This window comes from Hemicordylus capensis, chromosome 2 (genome assembly GCF_027244095.1).
Source record: "Hemicordylus capensis ecotype Gifberg chromosome 2, rHemCap1.1.pri, whole genome shotgun sequence".
In the NCBI taxonomy this organism is placed as follows: domain Eukaryota; kingdom Metazoa; phylum Chordata; class Lepidosauria; order Squamata; family Cordylidae; genus Hemicordylus; species Hemicordylus capensis.
In genome coordinates, this window is record NC_069658.1 from 192670307 (window position 1) to 192692740 (window position 22434).

General features: G+C 46.8%; 1 protein-coding gene across 3 annotated transcripts in view; it reads right to left on the reverse strand.

Moving 5' to 3' along the window:
* The window catches only part of LOC128346514 (twist-related protein 2-like), a 38820-nt gene that overhangs the window by 5234 nt on the left and 11152 nt on the right, over nucleotides 1–22434 (reverse strand). Inside the window, exon 1 of one of the 3 annotated variants that reach the window (XR_008317002.1) lies at nucleotides 1347–1424. The exons of 1 other annotated variant lie outside the window; for it this stretch is intronic. Coding sequence is in view for 1 of the 2 variants with exons in the window: in XM_053299921.1 (XP_053155896.1) it covers nucleotides 18596–19143 (548 nt within the window). In the remaining variant the exon portion in view is untranslated. Of the gene's footprint in view, nucleotides 1–1346; nucleotides 1425–18581; nucleotides 19144–22434 lie in introns of those variants that run through there. One more of the 3 variants, XM_053299921.1, reaches the window with a different exon arrangement.

Sequence of the window (22434 nt, forward strand, 5' to 3'; positions counted from 1 at the left end):
AAATCACATTTCCACACCATGAGGAGACTGTCCCCTCCGAGATGCACTAGCACCATGTCCATCTCAACAAAGCCGCAACTGCTTTGAAGCAAAATAGAAGATGTTGGGAGATCCAGTTTCCAGTCTTTGGTGCAATTTGGCCAGTGCACACTTTAGCCTCCCCTGCCACTGATGTGCATATGTGAAAGGCAGCAATGCAGTTTTCAATGTTCTTACATTGAGGCTGGTGGTCATCATAGTTGCATTTCAACCTTCCTGAATTTTTGTGTGTCACTCATAGTCATGGACAGATGCGTTCTCTCTGAAGCATATTCCTCCAGTTGCCATTTTTCAGCAGAGTTGCATCATGCGTTTGGAAATGGCTTTCTCCCACATTTTAACCTCTTTTCTTTGTACAGGTGGCTAAATCTTGTCCGTTTCACCAGTTCTGATTTCCTGAGGATGGCTCCCCCACCCCCACCTCCTCACACACACACTTTGACATCTCTTTGTACCGGAGTGTGGCAGCCAAACTGTGTCCGTTTCACCATTCCCTTGCTCCACCATCCTTGGGAACTGGCATGGTTGCGGAAGCCTTGTCCATTCCACCCATGGCAATCTCCTTCATTGCTCTATTATCTGCGCCCCATGAAACTGAAAATGCCCTGGAGTCTGTCAGTTTCTCTCGAGAACAGAGTGAGGGGTGGGATCAAGAAAATGGCGGTGGAAGATCGGGAAGGCTACGGCAGGACAGGATGAGCTGGATGCGGAAATGTCTTCTTCGGCACTAGCTGCGGAAGGTGTGGTGACATTTAAAGCAGCAACAATGTATCTTGTGAATGGTGGTCATGCAAATTAATTAAAGCTGGAGATGACACCCCAACTGTTAAGTGCTTTAAAATGCCTTTGTGATTTTGGCGTAGGCTACATGTATGAGCCTGTTCCAAAATGACAGGCAATGGCTCTTTAAGACTTACGAATTGTTGATTTGAGGCACCTACAAGTCTTCCCTCTCTTTCTTGTTCATCCGAACAGCTGGTTCTTGTGAGGCACCGGAAACCACTTTTGAAATTTCCTTGAAATTCCTTCAAGATTCAAAACCAGTATTGCAAGAAGATGGGGTGTGAGTTCAAAACCCCTGTCGCTCATGCTCAGCTTTCTGATTGCCACCCAAGTCATGCTGCCGGTGAACATTTTCAAGAGAAAATCTAAAATACTTATCTGCCAAATTCATACTCGCCTCCTGTGTGAGTATGTGAGTATGTGCATGCACACACTAGTGCGGGGAATACATAAGAAGTGGAATGCTATTGGTTGTACTGACTGCCTATTAAGTTCTGGGGACAATTCAAGGTGCCAGTGATCACCTTTAAAGACCCCACTGCTTGAATCCAGTATGTCTTAGGTACGTCTTAGGTAGTGCTTTCTCCCATGAATCCCTCTGTTTCTGGGAGAAATACAGTGAGACTTGCCAGACTATGATTTCATTAGCTTTTCTAGAGACAGTTGTAAACTTGCCTATTTAACATTTATAGTTCTGTTTCTTTGGAATTCTTGCGAATACTGTAACTTTTCCCCCAGGTAAGGTAGCTAATGTTTTTAAAAACAAACAATAAACCCATCCCCTACTTGTGTCCCTTTAACAACAACTTGATCTGTAAACATCTGCACACATTAATGCTTATCTATCTTCATACCCTGAAAAGTTTCACCAGGGAGTTATTGGCACTTGGCTTCAGGCTTTGGGGTAAACATTGAGCGAAGCCACTTCGAAGTACACTTCCGGCATTGAGGGAAGCAGCCCCTCCCCTCTGCTCTCAGTTTTCTTTTGAAACAAGTCCACATGGCAGGCGTCAGTATTTTCCTTCTAGCCAATTGACGGGGGTGGGGTGGGGGTGGGGAGAGCTCCCTTCAGAGATAGATCTGCATTTGTAAAGAGAGTATCTTTCTTATCATGCTAATGATTCTATGTCAGTGCCATTTCCATTTGCGTTTTCAGAAAAAGTAGCTTAAAACCAGCATTTTTAAAACACTGACATACGTCAAGATAAGTTAGAATTCGCATCACAAAGCCTGGTTTTTGTGTGGAATGGGTCCCAAAAATCTCCAAGGGACTTCGAGGTAAGTTTGGCTGGTGTGTGAATGCACACACTCTCTTCTGAAGGAGATTCGGAGCAGAAGCCCTGTGTGTAAAGCCTCCTGTTGGCTTCTGCAGATCAAACACAAGATCATTTCAAGCACAAGACCAAGCTTAATGGTTTGTTTCTTCTTGTGGGTTTCTTGTAGTCACTCCTATGTCCTGTGCTGAAATATTCTTTGACATATTCTAAGCTGCTTTCTGTTTCCCACCTCTCTATCCAAGTACGATACATATTTTACTCCCATTTGTCTAAAACCTATCAGTCTAACAGCATCCATAACGGAGAGGCTGGAGTCAAAATCCCAATTAAGGGAATATATATATTGTAAGCCTCTGCAACAGGGGTGCAGCTATAATTGAGCAAAAGAGTTCAAAGAAAGGGTTCAAAGAATTCCCAGCTCCTTAAGTTCCCCCCAGTAGGGATAGGCACATCCCAGTAGGGATAGGCCTTCTAAGGGCCTCCGAACCAGTTTGAATGACCAGCTGTTTGACCGGGTTGAAGGCGGGGGGCATACCCATAAGGGCAGGGGGGTGCCCTTACCCCTCCCACCACATTTCATCTGCCAGCACTCCATTTTAAAAATGTACATTGGGCATACCTCCCTGCCGCCCCATTTCCTCTTTGCCTGGAAGTAACAGGAAGCAGTGGCATATTGGTGGGAAACGGCGCCCAGGGCAAGCGCCTGAAATGGCGCCCCCCCCGCCGCCCCCCCACCATACCTGGGCCGGCAGCGGCGCCAGCGCCCCCAGGCAGCAGATCGCTGGCGGTGGCGGCAATTGGGTGGCGGCGTGTGGCGGCGATGTGGTGGGCCGCGGCGGCGGGTCACCCGCCAAGTGGCGACGGCGGGTCGCCCGCCGAGTGGCGGCGGCGGATCGCCCGCCGCGCCGAGTGCGGCGGTGGCTGGTGTGGTGGCTGGCCTGGCGGCGATGGGATGGCCTCCTCAGTGTAGCTGCCGAGCGGCGGCATGGAGTGCAGGCAGCGACGCCGAGCCTGCCTTCTGGTCCGGCATTGCTTCTGCGCAGGCGCGCCTGGCGCGCCTGGTGTGCCTGCACAGTTGGGAAGAGATGCCGGCTCGGTGTCGGCGTCCCAACTGCGCAGGCGCACCAGGCGCGCCTGCGCAAAAGCGACGCCGGGCCAGAAGGCAGGCTCAGCGTCGCTGCCTGCACTCTGCGCCGCCGCTCGGCCGCTAGAGCTACATTGAGGAGGCCATCCCATCGCCGCCACGCCAGCCACCGCCGCACTCGGCGCGGCGGGCGACCCGCCGCCGCCACTCGGCGGACGACCCGCCGCCGAATTGCCGCCCGCATGCCCGCCGCCACACTCGGCGGGCGATCCAGGGGGGGGCGGCGGGGGGGGAAGCCACTTTTTGGCATCCCCCACGTGGCCCGCCGGGGTGGCACCCGGGGCACGTGCCCCCCTGCCCCCCCATAGTTACGCCCCTGACAGGAAGTACTGGCACTCATGCGCGTGCCAAGCACGTGCAGGTTTCAATTGCACGCATCCAGCATGCGTGTGTGCGCCAGGTACTTCCTGTTACTTCCAGCTAAAGAGGACATGGGGCGGCAGGGAGATATGCTGCCGCCCTGACCAACACTTTTAAAATGGAGTGCTGGTGGGGGAAACACAGCAGGAGGGGTAACAGCACCCTCCCCTGCCCTTAAAGGTATGCCCCCTGCCTTTGAGCCATCCCCCACCAGTTCCATGCACATCCCTACCCACCCCCGGCTCCACCCCACCCTATTTTCTCCATTATCTCCCTTACTCTGAGGGGCCGCTAGAGAGAGGAGTGAACATGGGCCCCCTCTTCCCTAGCTACGCCCCTGCTTTGCAAGAAGGAGAACCTGTACTTTAGGTTCTCCTGGGAACTAGTGAACACGCAACAAAACTGGGCATGATCCAGCTGAAGGTAAGCACCTTTGAGGTTCTGTTCAGTGCTGATGGATGATTTAAGCACATGTGCAAATCCTTCCCACTGCAATCAACAAGATTTAAACATACTTAAATTCCATGTTAACCAGACAGTGTACGCAAACTCTGAACTGCATTGGCTGTTAGCCCTAACATTTTTCTATTACTAGGCTCGCAAATGGAGCTTCAGGCAGGAGGGGGAATAGTAACTACTTCTGTAACAGTTCCTATTAAAGCCTTGGGAAGAAAGTTTGTCTTCTTGCCTCTTCCTTTTAAAAAGCCATCTCTAAGCTAGCGATAATCCTCACCACATCCTGTGGCAACAAATTCCATGTTGATTATGCACTGAGTGAAGTGGTCCTTCCTTTTGTCTCTTCTGAACTTACCCATCAACTTCATTAGGTAATCCTGAGTTCTAGTATTTTTCCACAGTAAAATGTTTACATAAAAATTGCATATATATATATATAGAGAGAGAGAGAGAGTTATTTTATCTTCATAGCATTCTTAATTTAACCTGCTCTATTTGGAGCCCCATTCATTGGTCTGCCCAGGAAGTTTTCCACGCCTGGATTTTAGCCCACATCTCCTCCAGAGTGGAGGGGGTGCATTCACATTTTGGTCAGATCTACTCCAAAGTGCCTGCGAGTTATCGGGGAGCGCTTCAAACACAATTTGGGTTTTTCACTGTGTGTTGGAATGTACTGTAGCCCGATTTATATCCAGGGTAAAAAAAATCCACTTTTTGCATTGGGTTTGTTTTTTGTTTTGTTTTTTGTTTTGGTAGCTTTGGACTCGCATAAAAGCCTCGCAGTCCTGTCTGAGAAAGCTCCTGGTGGGTGTTTCCAGCAATCACAATTTCTCTGAGATGAATACATTCCTGGCACAGCCTTCATGGAGAGGGGGTGGTGTAGCTCAGTGGCAGAGAAACGGCTTTGCATGCAGAAGGCCTCTGGTTCAGTCGCTGGCGTCTTCAGGTAAGGCTTGGAAAGAACCTGCTGCATACCGACAGAAGCCGATTGGTGTAGCGGTTAGAGTGCTGGACTAGGACCGGGGAGACCCGAGTTCGAATCACCATTCAGCCATGAGACTTGTTGGATGTGACTCTGGGCCAGTCACTTCTCTCTCAGCCTAACCTACTTCACAGGGTTGCTGTGAGGAGAAACTTAACTATGTAACTCTCGGCTCCTTGGAGGAAGAGTGGAATATAAATGTAAAAATAAAATAAATAAAAATACGTAGAGCAGTATACTCTCGAAAGATATTATCTCAAACTTTGGACTTGACCTATGCCACATTCTCCAAAAAGGTTGGCCACCATGGGTCTACAAACTGTCTTTTCATTGACCGTTATTAATGTATTACCACTCAGACTCTCTCCTTAATTTGTTCTGGCAGCAGATTCCTAAGTGGTTCACCAAATTCCTTTTTATATTTGCATCATGGGAGAGTGAAAGCAAAAGTTGATTGACTTCAGTCTTGCTTCTCTCTCCCTCCCTCCCTCCTCCCTCCCTCTCTCTTTCTCTTATTAGAATTTCTGTGATCCACCAACATGTTCGTAAACTTACAAAGCAAGTATATCAGGTGTTCTTAACAGTCAAGGTCTGCTGCCTAATCTGCGTTAAGTAATGTTGAGTCTGCACTCTTGCTTAAGAGTGTGAGAAGTGTCCTCCTGTACCAGACCAAGGCTGAAATGTAGTAATTGGTTTGGAATTCATTTGTTCCAAGGTTTTTCATTCCCCTTCTTTAATGGTTTTTGTTTATCCTCCTGGTTCTGCCACATTTTTAAATTATTATTTTAAAAATCTATACCCCACTTTTCTCCAAGAGTCGAAGTGGCTTATGACCACAAAATATAAAACAATTCTGCAAGTTATATAATAAAACACTAAAACCCATTTTCACACCAATACCAAATAAGCAAGGATTTGGCTTTCTTTCAATGATGCTGCTAATTTTTAGTAATATTCTAGGTCTTGCTCAAATAAAATGCACTTCTTTTATGGATTATGTAAACCCCAAACACTTCAGGTCTGAAAAACTCCAAAGGTGACTCATGATAAAAGCAAACAAACAAACAAACAAACAAACAAACAAACAAACAAACAAAAAGACAACTAATGTAGTCAAATGAATCACAGCATTCATGGCAGAGCAAAAACATTTAAATGACCTTAAAGGCCTGGTCAAATAAAAAAGTTTTCACCTTTTACGTGATGCCAAAAAGTCAAAGGGTGGGCACCAGGCAACCTTCCTGGAGAGAGCTTTCCAAAGATGGGGTGCACCGAGGGCCCTATCAGTCACCACTTGCCTTATCTCGGTAGGTAAGGACACCTTGAAAAGAGCCTCAGCAGATTGTCTTAATAAACAGGCAGGGACATGTGGGAAGAGGCCATCCTTCAGCTACCCATGTCCCAAGCGGTTTAGATTCGCTGGATGGGTAAATAGGTGCCGCTCAAATAAAACATGGTGAAAAACGGGTAAGTTGCTGACACAGCTTGGAAAGCAAGCATCTGTTTTCTTTGGTAGCTACCAATAGCCTGAAGGCCAAAGTGGACGTGTCACGGAAATTCCATAGTTGGGGGAAAATGTGAAACTTGAAATTATGTGCATAAGTTTCCCCCTCTGTGGCTAAAAAAGGGATTCTCAAATTTGGGTTCCCAGATGTTGCTCAACTGCAGCTCCCATCATCCACAGCCACAACTCTGTGGATGATGGGAGTAGTGGTCTAACAATGTTTGGCTTTCCACCAAAAGCTGATGAACAAAAAAACTTGTCCTGAGAAAGTCTAACTGGGTGACAGCTTGATCTGCAGGTGGGAGAAGTCACAAGTGGAGCTTTCTGCAAAGATGGAGCATTGTCACTGCCTGCTCATGCCTGCTCATCAAGCTGCTATGAAAGGCAGAACTTCAGTGACCAGTTGTGAAGCTGGCAATCCTGTTGCTTCTATTTGCATATATTGTATAATGCTGGAGCAGCAAACCAATAAAACCACTGCTTTGACAGCATTCTGTTCATGCCAGTCATTCTCTTCGGTGGCAGCACCAGGGGGGAATAATGAGTGGGGTGGGGGGCAGAAGGGGCAAAGTGTTTGGGTGGGTGAGCTGTGTCCCACATATTAGATTTTGAAACAGAAGTGGGAGGATTGGGGGGAGGAATAAGCCACTGTCTGAGGGGGCACTCGCTTCCCCCCACCCTGAGCCACCCTTGATTCACAGGCATGAACAGGGGCTTTTAAGTAAATGGAATACCTGCAGGAAGTCGGAATGAGCCTCTGTTCATTAGATTTGGCAGGTTTTTATAGTCAGGGGTGGCCCAAGGTGTTGTGGCACCCGAGGGGAGGTGCGCGATACTGACCACAGCCCCCCTTTCGAAACTGGCCTGTTGCCAGCTTTGAAAGTGGTGCGGGGTGGAGAGGAGGGAAGGCTAGGTTGCCAGCCGCCTCTTCCTTGTCCATTTTGCAAGGAGTGTGAGGAGAAGAGCACCTTACAGAGTTTGCAAGGGTCAGAGTGCTCCCAAAGAGTGCTCCGATGGTGGTGGGGGTCATCTTGCCATCCTGCTGGTGCCCCCATAACCTACCACCTGAGGCAGCCACCTTGCCTCACCAAAGGACCTATTGGTAGTGCTTCAAAAACCTGCAACATCTGTTTTTCTAGAAACCAGGATGGGTGAAATGAAAGAAAGGAGTGGCATATGCTATGGGGAACAATGCCTCTATCATTCCACCTTCTGCTCCCTTAAAACGATTGTCTATCACAAGCCTCTGAATCCAGAACTGAATCTGAAGCTTAGACTTAGGAAGCAGTGGGGCAGATCACTTGTCTTGGGGCCAAAGCGTGACATGGCTCACTCAGGACTGGAATGCCTTTATGTCATGTTCTTTTTCAAAAAGCAGCCTTAGTGTTAGTGATTTGAATTGGGGCTATAGCACAGGAGGAGAGGGTTTAATCTCTCTGCCCATCCTGATCCCCCAATATAAACTGCCCCCCCAGCAGCAACTAGACATGGAAAGGAAAACGTGGTGGTGGTGGGACAATTTGGGCCTGTCAGTTTCCCCTTCATGGCTTTAGGCGGGCTGCTCCTGCACCAATGGCCCTGATGCACCCCAGCCCCACCCCACAGCTGCTTTTGGGGGAAAAAATCAACAAGAGTTCCAGTCCTGAAACCCCCACTATGAGTCGAGTTTTGCCCAAGGAACAAAGTTGCATCGAGTTTTGCCCAGGGTGTTGTGTTTCTCCTTGCAGGTTTTCCCTATGAGTCCTGGTCATTCTGTTGAAGGCTTGGACTAGCTCTGCCTCCAAGTCACAACCCAGAGTTTGGGAGGGAAATTCTGGGAACAGGGAACAAATTGGGAATGCTTTTGCCCAGCAGGCTGTTTTGGCTCATGCACTTCTGTCCCTCTTCCTCACACCACTTCTTTCCCTTCCAGGTTGCCTGGGTGCCAGAAAAGGCACCATTTTGGCCACTGCCTTTGGACTTGCTTGTTACTCAGATTAATATTTGCAACTCCACTGGTGACTGTGTGTGGTGATAGCTTGCGCCTGTCTCTGGTTAAAATCAAAATGCTTGGAGAAGGAAGAACAGGCCAAGATTTTTCTGAAGATCCATTTGAAATGTGTCTCCCATTAATAAGAACTAGCTGAACCCGCACAGAGCATCTGTGTGCCACTGCACTCAGCCTTTGGCTCTCCCCACTTGCCCGTTTCTCCCCCCCCTCGCTTGCCTGTTCCTACCTGTCGCCCATTCTTCCCTCCCCCCACTCGCCAGTCACCCGTTTTTCCCTCCCCCGGCTCATTACTTGCCCGTTCTTCCCTTCTCCCATTCACTGGATGCCTGTTCTTCCTTCTCCCCACTCATCGCTCTCCTGTTCCTCCCACACACACACTGATCCCCCATTCCTCCCCCCCCCGGACCGCCGCTTTCTCTTCCCGCCTGCCCGCCCATCGGCCTTATCTTCGCTGCTGCTGCTGTCACTTTCCTCTCCCCCTCCCAGCAGCTCACTCGTGAACTCTCATGAGAGCTGCCACACATGGGATTAGCCATGGGTACATCTTAGCAAATTATATATATAGATAATAAGTAATCTTTTGTAAGAGGTAACAAGACCAACACTAGAAGTCCCAAAGTCTAGTCCTTTTCTTCTGAAAGTCCAGGTCATTTTTCATAGAGATGGACATGATTTTCCTGCACAGTCTCTTGCCAGCCCAAGACGTCTTTTTTAAAAATTTGGGCAAGGGACAGGTCAAGCTTCTCTTAGTCAACTGCCCAAGCCATGGTTTTCTTTCTGCAGCAGCTCTATCATCTCATATAATACAGAAAGAATTTGGCCATTATGGCTGGGGATGATGGGAGTTGTAGTTCAACAACATCTGGGAGCCCAGGTTCGAGAACCCGTGCTGCAGGGGAATCTTCTGCATGGGTTTCTCAAAATCAGGAGCCAACCAGGGCTTCATTTCAGGGTTTGAGGGACAGGCCACATGAGGATTCATGGAAAGGTCCAAAAACTTGCTGTTGAGTATATTCCACACTTTCCAGCATTTCACAGATGAAATCAGAGACGTGTTTACATACTCATATTCTGATAACAAGGATTAGGGTCTGAGCCCTGATACGTTGCTGAAGGCTCTATTTCCTCTGCTGTGTTCTTTTCCTTTTGCAATAGCACTTCTTGCATTGCTTTAAAAGTCAGTAAGGTCTTTGTTCTTAAGGTGAAAGAGACTCTGAGAAAAATAGCTCTGGCATCCATTCTTGACAACAGCTCACAATGCATCTCAAGCCACCAGCATGTGAAACATCAACCTGTGCACCACATGGGGACCTTCATAGGAACATAGGCAGCTGCCTTCTACCAAGTCAGGCCACTGGTCCATCTAGCTCAGTATTGTCTACCCAGACTGGCAACAGCTTTTCCCAAGGTTATAATCAGGAGTCTCTCCCAGTCCTATTTGGAGATGCCAGGGAGGAAACTTGGAACCTTCTGAACACAAGCAGGCAGGTGCTCTTCCCAGAGCAGCCTCATCCCCTAAGGAGAATATCTTACAGTGCTCATGCATGTAGTCTCACATTCAAATGGAAACCAGGGTGGACCCTGCTTAGCAGAGGATAGAATTCATGCTTGCTGCCACAAGACCAGCTTTCTTCCCTTAATGTGCACGCATGTGCTAAATCTCTGCCTGGTCGGTGGATGTATCTCATCGCTTATGCTTGTGCATAGAAGATAAGATGCATCCACTCTCCACAGAGAAATCCAGCTTCTAAAGGTCAGAGCTGAATCCTGAAGAATGACAACTCAAGCAATTCATACTGTTAAAATGCCAAGAAGGCATTCTCAAATGATAGATATAGGGATTTACCAAGGACAAGTTTCCAAAAATCAGGATAACCCCTTGGCAAAATAGCTGGAACGTACAGGATATTCAAGATTCAAAAAGAATCTTTTGGGGACGTAGGTAGCAGCTACTTTGTTATACGTCCATAATAACCAAAAGCATAGTTGTTCCTAAGGACTATTTGTATGTGGTCTTAAACACGGGTTGGGAAGGCAGGGGGCTGGGTGGGAGAGGCATAGTCATCCCTCTTCTTCAAAGACACAGCTGGAGACAAACTCTCAGCTCTTCCTCTTTCTCAACATCCAGGGAAGACATTTTTCCAGCTGCGCATATACGCAGACTTCTCCCTTCCCAGCCATTCCACTGACAGTTCGTGAATCCTTCATTTTGGGGACTAGAAAGTTCATTCCTTCATGGAAAATTCATCCCTAAATTCATTCATTCAAGGAAAATTCATTCAAGGAAAAATTTCATTCAAGAAAACATTGAATGAATGAATTCAGAAAATGAAAATGAATTCAGAAAATCCATTCAAGGAAAATCCATTCCATCATTTTGGGGACTAGAGAAGTCTCATGAAACTAAGAGGCATATGGTACTCATGGAAGCTGCCTTTCACAAATGTTCAAAGTAGTCTAGAATTTGTGTTAGATTTTGGGTGGCAGACAGTGGCTATATAGAAAAATTGCCACCTCTGAGAGGGTGCCTGAGTTTTTCAATGTATCAAATGAAGTCCAATAGGGTTCTAAAGTCCCCTTGAAACCTGGGGCCATCCTGACTGCCAGCTTTAATTCTAGATTAATCAACCAATGCTTTAAATTACTCATTACTGTGAGCCAGTTTTAATCCGTGGCAAACTTCTTAATCAGATGACCTGTGCATTAAGAGCTTATTTGTTTATTTTTAAACACTTTTGGTTCTGGTATGCTACTATAGTAGAAAATGGAAAATAAAATCGTACAGATTGCCTTTCCATCTAAGAATGAGCGGTCAATGTTGTTTTTCAAAAACAAAATCTTTAATGAGAGTCTGCTGATATATAATTACACTTCATTTTAATGAATTGGTCAATTAATTAGTTAAAAGGCAAGTGATGGTCAACTAAAACTGCTTTTAACTATTGAAAAAAACTACTCTCCCCGCCCCCCTCTGTTTTACATTCCTGATAGGTTTTGGTAGCAAATGTGTGGAGTTTCAATCATATCATTATAAAATGGGGAGCGAGTGAGCAGAAGTGCGGGGAGCTAAAATGGAGTGGGGGCAATGTTGTAGGTAAATATTGGATCAACACCCACCCCTTCCAAGCTCCCCAAACACGCAGGGGCTGGGGGCTGTATGCACTGCCCTCACTCTCCCAGGGAACATGGCAGCAGGGACAATTTACAGGCAGGAGCCCTTGGCCAACCAGGGATGAGGATGAGACCCAAAGAGAAGGGAGTCGCTGCACTGCGGGGCCTAAAGAGGTGGGAAAGGGATTTAGAAGTGTGTGTGGGGGGGTGTAAGGTGCTCTGAGCCCATGGAAGAGAGTACTTAACTTTGGTTGTATGATGCCTGAAAGATTCCCACCCACCCCCGCCCAAGGTGAAAAGAAATACAAGCAACCCACATATGAAAAATCCATCGGTGGCGGAGCAGGGGAGCAGCCTACGTAGATCAGTGGCAATGGCAATTTATTTTTTTATTTTATTTTATTTTTATTTATTACATTTTATATCCCGCTCTTCCTCCAAGGAGCCCAGAGAGGTGTACAACATACTTCGGTTTCTCCTCACAACAACCCTGTGAAGTAGGCTAGGCTGAGAGAGAAGTGACTGGCCAGAGTCACCCAGCTAGTTTCATGGCTGAATGGGGATTTGAACTCGGGTCTCCCCGGTCCTAGTCCAGCACTCTAACCACTGCACCACGCTGGCTCTCAGTTCTTGCTGTGGAAGACTCTAACTGAGAATAACCCATCAAATGGCCAAGACAAGGGTTAATAAGCATATGTGTTTCTGTTTGTGGACTTAACCCTAATCAGGCATTATGTTCTATGAGTATACAGATGTCTGTATATTAGTGCATGGCTTTTGTGTGAATGACGGTACCTGCGTTCATTTTTAAAGGAAACCTGGGTTCAGGCCCTCAGATGCATGATACAGTTAAATCTAAACACACTGTGAGGCTCAGCACACAATCCGTGAGCAGGGCTTCTGTGGGGAGAGTGGGCTTGACCTGATCTCCCCGCAGACGATCCAGCACCGAGCCCTGGGCAGCCGGATCGACCACCCACACAACTACCGGCTCCGTCATGCAGCTGGTAGGGGTGATGGGGATCAGGGGCCACATGGCCCCCGGGAGTCTCAGCATGCCCCCTCACCAATGGGCTGGGCATGCTGGAGAGACCCCCGTGCCGGGAGGCTTGTTGTAGCCTCCCGGTCGGGGGGGTCTACTCATGAGTTGCCATGGCACGGAGCTGCGTTGTGGCCACTCACGATCGGATCGCTCACTCTGCTAACCTCGTTTAAGGGTGGGGGTACTTTGTGCGGTCTGCTGCTGGGATGTCCTGTTGGGACCGCGGTCCCAGTCTGTTTGGACATCCCGGGATGTCCTGTGCGGTCATGTCCTGTTGCAGCACATGACTGCAGGACAGCGGGCTGGGCTCCCTTAGCCCGCTTTCCTGTGGTCATGGGAATAGCCTCTGTATATACTTATAGAGTTCAAAGCTGGTATGGAAGTCCTGCCCTCAGTGAGAATCCAGCACATCCATCACCCTCGGCTGCAGACATCATGCTTATGGCGTTCGTCTGAAGAGGCAAATGCTGTAAGCGTGATTGTGCCCATTTCCATTATCGGGGGGCCTCTTCAGATGAATGCCATCAGTGTGAAGAGTTCAGCCAGGAGAGTGGCCGATGTGCTGGATTCTCACTGGAGGTGGGACTTCCAGACCTTCTGGGAACTCTGTAAGTGCGTATGTTACATTTAGGTTTGAACAACTGAACAGGGCTTTAGGGAGTGTACTGCTGTACCTGTGTTCAACATAATGTGTGAATAATTGCATCAGTGTGCACAGATCTGTACTTGTGCACACCGTACACTTGTGCAAGTGCTGAACATAATCTGTGAATAGGGCTTTAACTGATGCCCCTACTCCTTATTGGACAACTATCAGGCAATAGCACTATTACCAGTGAGGTTGGGAGGAGTACCCTTTTATACAAACAGAACCTTTTCTGAGGTCTGTTTACCTTTGAAAACATCCTTCAAAAACTTGGAAATTTTTTTTTGGAGAGCAACTTCATTTTGGTATTGGCTTTTTTAACAGCTTGCAAATAAAAGCACTCTTTTACTAACAGATGGGTCATGAATTAATTTTTCAAACATCTGAGTTCAGCAGTCTTTAATACTGTGAGGTCCAAAATCAATCTAAATGCATGCAAACATTCTAACAATTTGTTTTGACGTTGCATCAATTCCTAAAAGTAGATACATATATGGTTTCACATGATTTTATAATTTTTAAAGACCTGGTAAATGTTAGCATTTTGATCATATTAATTTGAAGGTATTGAATATCCTATGGAATATTGCATGATAGGTGATCAGCATTTATTATTTATTTATTTTATCTATTTAGCATATTTGTATACTGCCCACTAGTACTACCTAAGTCTCTAGTCTATTATCAATTCATTGTTGTCTCTGAAGAGGAGCGAGTGCTCCAAATGCATCGGGCATTTTTTCTGAATAATTCAGCACGTTCTACGGGCACCTTGGGCTTTGCTCTTTTTCTTTTGACAAATAGCTGGGGCTCAGCTGGTCCCTGACAAAGCCCTGTGGCACACAATGGTCCTGACAATATCTGAATGCCAGATGTAGAGCAGTGGGAATGAGTGGTGTACATGGCACAATGAAGATGCCACAGGATAGACGGCGGAGACCGGATGTGTGCTAGACATGCACAAATCCATCAGCGCAGCCAAAGTCCCAAGGCACAGTTTTTTGGGAGGTGCTGTGGTGCGAGTCCCATTGAAATTAATGGGAGCCGTGCTCCAGGATGGGTGTGTTCCGTACTGCAGATGCCACCAGACAACTGAACATTTTGTCGGCACCTGGATGTGCACAAATCAGTCAGACAAGCCAAAGTTTTAAAGAACAATTGGCTGAAGAATTATGCTGTAAACGTCTCACTTGAAATGAATGAGAACTGCACAAGAATGCTGTTGTGCTCTGGAGCTCATCCCATTCCTTCCAATGCGGCTTGCACAGGAGACATTCCCAGAAGATTCTGTCTGTCATGTACATATCCAGACCTTTTTTTCAGAATTAGAACCACCACCATCCAAGAATCTCTGGTCGTCCTCAGAGGGCTAGGTGGTTTGGATTTCTCCTTCCCTGAAGTCTGCTTAGGATACTGCTCTTTAATGTACTTTGCACGCATGGGAGTTGCTTACACTTTGCACACCATGGGGCAAAAAGGTATCTTGCAGAAGGCAGGCAGGCACACCTGGATTTTGGCCATGATCAGGTTTGCTCCCCTGAGAACTCGTTTTAGTGCATGGATCTGGGAATTATGATTTACATGGCTGGGGTAGTCCAGCCAAAGGGTAGCATCCACAGGGACACACGTGGAAGGAGTTCTAGCAATGGCGGAGCTCCAACGTGTTGTGCAGCCACCAGCAGAAGTGGTGAAAGAGGTGATGCAGTGCACTGCACCATGTCTTCCACTAGTGCGAGAATTAATCGGGGACAGAAGTTGCTTTCACCAAGTAATGCCCTTGTGCAACATCCTCCCATGATCACTAGTGGTAGTGCCCCAGGATGTCACTCAAAGTTGATTGCTTTTTAAGCACCCTTGATTTCAGTAAGAAATACAAATGTATACAAAATGTGACTTGAGCACATGCTGGAACACAAGCATCAACCCTCTCCGTCTGAAATCACTGGGATTTTAAAAGTGCCCCTGTCTTTGGCCGCATGATGCCCATTAGTTTTTTTCCCCAAGGGACAAAGAAGTACCAGCCATGCACATGTGCAAAATCCAGTGAAAATAGTAACCTCCACATAGGTCAGTGGCTATGTCAGCTCTTGCTGTGGGAGAGGCCGACTGAGAACATCTCAGCAAGTGGGCAAGGTGAGGGTTCTTGCTCTTCTGATCTTTCCCCACGTGAGCTTCCCCAACTGCCGCCTGAAGATTGAGACCAAGGGAAAGGGTGCTGAATTGGCTAGGTCTGCATTTTCCCTTCCCTTTGGAGCAGTGGATGGCTTCCCAACATATGGAAACAAGCAAAACTGGAGTCGCCGCTACTTAGGAGGGGGATGAAGGGCATCAAGAGAGACGCTGAGTTCACCATCCCATGGGAGAGGAGAATAGCCGTGGGTTTAGAGGTCAGGCCAGGTCTGAAAGTCTCTCTTCTCTTTCTGGATGCCATTCTGCCTGGAGCAGTGCAAGGGAGCAATCACCTCTTCCTATGCCTATGCATTTTGTTTTGTCCCATCTTGGGCAACAGATGAGACACACGAGTCAGGAGGGTTGATTCAACCGAGACATGTGGCCCTGGCGTCCCTAGGTGAATTATCTTGCTGGTGCTACTGCCTTCAGAGGTAAGACTGACGTTTTCGAGGGTGGCCCATGGTTTGTGGGATTCCCTCATAGGGTGGGCGGGCGGGGGAGATGCCCCCATATCTGTCCCATCAATGCTTTTAAAATGGCAGGAAAAACGTTTTGCTGCTGTTAAGCTTTTGGATTGTAAGCAGATGGGTCAAGAATGAAAATTCTCCTGCTTTTAAATGGCTCGATACATTGATTGTATGATGGTGGCTTTCATTTTTAATTGAAGGTTATTGTTCAGAAACATGTTTTCAGCTGCTTTGGGGACCCCTAAGTCAAACAATGGAGTATACATTGAAAAAAGCAAAGAAATAAATACTTCAAGGTCACTCAATGAAATGATTTGTGTATTTCATGATTCTGTCGGGGCTGCAGAAAAGCTGCAGCATGTGGTCTTGGCCACAGAATGTCGTGTCGTGGGGCTGCAGCCTTAGGCACACTGATTTGTGAGTAAGTCACACTGAATCCAGTAGGACAGACATCCTAGTAGATGTTCATAGGATTAGGCTGAATATATCTTGGCTTTCTTTCTTTCTAAGCGAATCTTGTAACCCTCTTGGTTGTGAAGAGACGGTTACTGAACAAAATTTCCAGAGATCAGAGGGATAGATTTCAGTACCCTGCATTAGTTCCTGCTTGCACCTCATCATGAGGACTAGCAGAAACAGAACAACTTGCTCAAAGGAATAAAATCGAAACAATACATTATGGGAGAAGAAGAGAAATCATTCTTTGGGATATCTAGGATATTTTGGGGATCTCTTGGTTTTGGGATATCTCTGATATCTTAATTTGGGATCTCTTAGCACAGAAGTTCGAATTTTATATATTAAGAACAGAATGCACACAGTCCTGCTTAACATGGATAAATAATGACTAAACACCTTTTTGCTGCCTGAAGGTTAGCTGGGACCAGATTCTGTTCTTAATGGGCTTCTAACACAGAAGGAGAAGATTTCCTCCTCCAGCTTTTTTCTCCTATCAGTTGCAGCAGTGGGATATTGCAAGGGTGGGGGTGGGGTGGGGGCTTCATCTAACAAAAATCTCCTGTCTGTGAAGCAGTTCTATCCGGGTCTAAACCCAGCAACTAAACAGAGACATGCAAAACTGTCCCATTTATTTCCATTTTCCTGCATGCTGGAGTATTTGGAATGCTTTCCCACAGAAAACAAATATGCCATTTTAACAATGCAGTTCTACACTGTGCATAATAATATTATCTGCAACAGAAATCACTGCATGTCAAAAGTACAGACACCTCTCTAAACAACACTATGCAGATTTTAATAATTGTTGTGTGTCACACATGTGCTTGGCTTAATTGTGCATCAGCTTGCACATCCATTCACCTTTTAAACTGGGGATCTGACAATAATATTCACAAACCTGCTGCCTATTTGGGACACTTATAGCAATGAATGTATAGTTTACGCATCATGAGCAAAGAAATCCTGGATATTCATGGCATGCCTTCCTAAACCGTGCATGCTTATATACGTGTGCTGTCTACGCCATGTTAGTGACAGAAAATATAACACCAGGGATGGGAGTTATTCCATTTATTACACAAAATATGTGGTTTTACAGTTAGAAAGATCCCTTTGTTTTGCCAGAGGAATGCATCATTGGCCCTTTGCATATGCTAACCCAGTCTGGTGCCACTGTTACCCCGTCCACACAAGTTAGGTTCTGGGAAACTGTGTAGGCATCCCAGCTCAGTCACTGGGTACCCTTTGGAAAGTTTCTGTTTCTCAGCCTCAGGTTCTCATCTACAAAATGGGAATAATAGCAGGGCTCTCCTGCAGCATCAAATATTATATAGAGATATATTTTTGCATGTGGCACTGTGAGGCACATTTGGGCCTTTATTATTCTTTTTACATCATGCATGAATGCCATTAATGTGAAAGGGAATTGGGGGGGGGGTGGAATATATGTTGCAGCCAGGTTTTCCATTAGAAGCAAATTAACTCCATGCTTCACAAGTGGAAATTCTCTCAGCCTACTTATAGAGACTATTTTAATGTGGATAACAGAGTTCAATGAGACTTACTTCCTAGGAAGGGTGCTTAGAACTGCCATGTTTGTATCCCTGCTCCAAATCTTAATGATTGATCAGATTTTCAGAAGAGGTGGTATGAGAAGTGTCATTGGCACATGGTGTGTACACGCATCTTCTCTTGGTAAGCAGGTTTTGCAAGGTTTTGTAGTGCTTCAAAACCCTCAAACCTATTTGACCAGAGGCAACAGTAGGACAAAGGAAACCTGCGTGTACACCAGTGGCAGCAATGCCTTGATCATACAGCTTCCAGCTCTATTTACAAGCCACTGTCTCTCTGCAGCCTAAAATTGCCGTGATCTCATGCTAACCTGGACTTTGGAGAACATGCGTTCTGACCTTGAAGTCCTTGCTCTTTTATTCAATTTCTATGACAGTCAGTTCCAGTTACTTAGTGGTAACAGAATGCATTCTGCATATGCCCTGAACTACTCTTTTCTTGGGTTACTAGTGATCCAACTCCTGTCACCGAAAGCATGGTCCCTAGCTAAACCCCTAGGGAGTCCTAGTCTCCAATGAAGCCTAGGGAGGAACCAGAGCAGTGGGGAGGTAGGGGAAGATCTCAGCTCAAGACATACCTTCCAGTTGAATCTCAGTGAGATGCTGACATGGACCAGGCCCCTTCCATCCTCCAGACAGAGAAGGCATAGCTGAGCCTCTCGTGGGCCAGGTAGTTGCAGCTGGAGATCTTGTGGTCCAGTTCGTCACTCTGCAGAACCTGGTAGAGGAAGTCGATGTAGCGGGCCGCCAGCTTGAGCGTCTGGATCTTGCTGAGCTTGTCGGAGGGCAGCGTGGGGATGATTTTGCGCAGCTCGGCGAAGGCGTCATTCAGTGACTGGGTGCGTTGGCGCTCCCGAACATTGGCGATCACCCGTTGCGTGTGCATGTCCTCAAAGGTCTGGGGCACAGGACTGCGCTTGCTGCGCTTGCCCTGTGGCGAGGGAGTGTTGCACTCCTGGGGAACCGAGGTCAAGGGCTTGCCTAGCTGGTTCCTTTTACGGAGACCTTTCTTGGGCATCCTCTCGCTCTCCTCCTCACTGGTCACCAGGCTGCCTTCTGGGGAGTCTGGGCACATGCTTTCCTCTTTCATCCTCTCCAGATTCCTTTCCCTTCCCTCTCCGCAGGCACAGGGACTTGGACCTAAGAGGCCACAGTGCACCCAAGCAAGTGATGTCCAAGCCAAGCCACCTCCGGATCGATCTCCTTAAGAGCCGGAATTTGGAAGGCTCCAAAGGCTTCTAGGATCTGCTTATTCCCCCCTTTCCCCCCTCCTTTAGGGCTGAAGAGAGGAGGGACCTTGTTAAGTTTGTTCATGCCCTTTACGGATAGGGTAGGGACTTCTAGGGGAGGGGCCATGCACAGACCCATACAACCATTCACAATAATGCAAACATCAAGGGAGCTTATGGGTTCCAGATTGCCTTCCTTTCCTCTCCCCCCTGCATCCTCCCCCCCCCCCCGCCACCAGCCCTTAGGCACAGATGCTCTAGCCGGTTGCTTGGATGCCAGAGGATGTTTCCCTCACCAAGCTAATTGACAGGGGTCTGCCGGCCTGACCCCTGCCCACAACCCTGTCAGTGGAGATCGCAAAGTGGCTGTTATTACGTTCGGTGCCTTAATTTTTTAATCAAAGGGAAACAGTGCCGTGTTTACTGCTGTGTAAACTCTTTGGCCACATATTCTGCTGCCTTGAGGTTATCATGAAGCAGACTGCTCTTGGGAAGGACGTGGGCAGAGAGAGAAGCCGGGGTTGCCATCTTGCTCTTGAGGAATGAGAGGTATAGAAGGAAGAGCAAAGGTGTCCTCTTTACTAGACTGGCTTCTATTTGAATTAGAAATAGAACAGAACATTGTGGCAAACTGACCAGCAGATTAGCTTGTGCACTGGACGTGTACTCAGAAATAGGTCTGTTGTGTTCAGTGCGCTGTGTTCAGTTGTGCAACCTTTATCGGCTACGTTTAAGAAAATTAACTACCAATTAAACAAAGGACCAATCTGAATCAGCGAGACTAAGAATTAAGAGCAAGAATTCTGTTTTGTGAGGTTATTTTTGTTGTGGTATACTCTGTAATGGGAAATGGGGGAAAGAAAATATTAAAGACTGCCCTTTTCTCTAAGAATGAGTGTATCTTTTGTTTATTATGTTGTAAGATCCGGCATTTCCCGCCATACCTCAAAAAAAGGACTTAGATCGAGGCTTGGGGAATATGCAGATTTGTTTAAATATAATGGAGCCTCCTGGCTGTTTAGAACAAAAGCACAGGCTTATTGGCTTGATGAAAAACTGCAGGGGTGTCATGAGGCTGGGCCTTGGGCAGACTTGGAGAGCCTGCAGTGGGGAGGCAGGAGGGGGCACAGGTTCATGGGACTGGGACTGGATAGAAAACCCAAGAGAAGTGGGGCAGCAGAGCAAGTCCTTATAGGAACAAAGACTGTTTCTACCTGCCAGCAAGTAGGCATGGGCATTTGCTTTCAGAATGAATGGCAACACAGGAGGAGGCCCTCCAATATGGTGGGGTTTACATTCTCGGAAAGTTCCGTGAATTCTCAAACCACAATATTGGAGTGCTTAATCTAAACAAAAATATGGGGTTAGGTTCCACACGCAAAGGGCAAAATATAGTTGGTGGGGTAGACTCATGAATAAACAAAACTACCCCCCATGATAACTGAACTGGTGTACAGGGAGGTGTCCTTCAGATGGGCAAAAATGTGGCAGGGAGCGGGGGAACTCGTGTATATCAAGGACCATCTGTATCTATCAATAGGGCCCCTTGTATCCCTGGCCATGCATTCCAAAATAAATGGCCTGCAGAATAAATGAGGGTCCTGTTTTTGAGCTCCTATTTGTTCCCATGTTAATATTTGTCTTAAGTAAATAAATACAACTAGTGGCCCTTGTTCTTTGCAGCATTACAAAGGGAGCTCCACCCTCACAGGAAGCCAGGACGCTAGCTGAACTAAAAGCTTGCTGCACAACACAGCACACGGAGGTTGCGGGAAGCGATTTTCATTTTTCCCTGCAATCAGGAAAATTGCAGGGACATTTCCTGCACAGCGTCTTTGCTGATAGAAATATGTCCCTGAGGGTTACACAGCCCTCAAAGACATATTTCTGCCAGCAAAAGGGGCTTTTGCAGGGAAGGGAGAGTAGCCAAAAACTGCTTCCCAATCTTCCTTCTCATGCACTTCCCTGACCCTCAGGCTTTTAGAGCAGCTAATATCCCGGCTTCCTGCAAGGGTGGAGCTCTTACACTCTTCTCTTGTAATGCTGCAGAGAATGAGAGCCAGTGTTTTCTTCCTTATAACAGGGCATTTCAGCTGGAGCGCTACAATACAACCGCCTCCTTGCAGTGGCCTTTTCTTTTTATTCTTTGTTACTCAGCAGTGTCTGGGGCACTGTGGGAGTTGTTAAGAGAGAGAGAGAGAAGGTCATCCCCAAAGAAAAAAATGGCCATTGCCATTTGGTATCACCTGTGGTGTCATGAGAAACATGGGTTTCAAAAATGGCCAGCAAAGCTCTAGTTGGGAGCTCCTTGTTACAAGTAAGAAAACACTGTTTATATTTACTTTAGAAACAAGCTCTTTCTAAAAACATGGGGTTTATTTATTTATTTATATACCGTCCTCCCAAAAATGGCTCAGGGCGGTTTACAACAAAATAAAGACAATTAAAAGCAGTTAACAATTAAAATCAAAACTATTAAAACAGAATAAAACCAATTAATTAAACATTTAAACAGTTAAAAACTCTGGAGAACCAGGCAAAATAATTTAAAACAGTTTACAACAGTTTAAAAACCCTGACCAGAGGTTTCAACAGTGAAACTGAAATACGGCCAAGGGTTCAGATTCAGGTTTGGGGTCAGAAAACTTGGATTGCTTTTCTTTTGGAAACACAGGTTCCCACATTCGGACAACGGTGAACTTGAACCTCTGGCATGGTTGCCTCCAGTTTGCCGTTATGTGCGAAGGCGGCCATCATGTTAAGAAGCAGGGCTTTTCCGTTTGTATAATGCTAAAGGGACACTTCTTCTGTTAAATCTTATTGTGGTTATCTGAACCTCAGGGTGTTCGTATAAAGCTGGAGAGTTGTGAGGAAATTCACTGAGAACTAGCCCACCAGCACCAGGGACTTTTACACACATGGCTTTTAGTTCACATCTCCTCCGGAATGGAGGGTGAGAGTCCACATATCAGCTGGATTTACCCCGAAGTTGCAGCAGGCTATCAGGGACCAGTTCACACATGATTCTACTTTCCCCCAAATTACTGCTGCGCATTCTATCTTAGCCCGAATTATGTCCAGTGTAAAAAAAACCCCTTCATTTTCGGTGGCTTTTTTGAGGCAGGGAGGAAACAAGCATTTTGGTATGCCCCAACACTTCTCCCATGATGTGTGGAAGGGCCATTGCCAATATTTCGGCTTT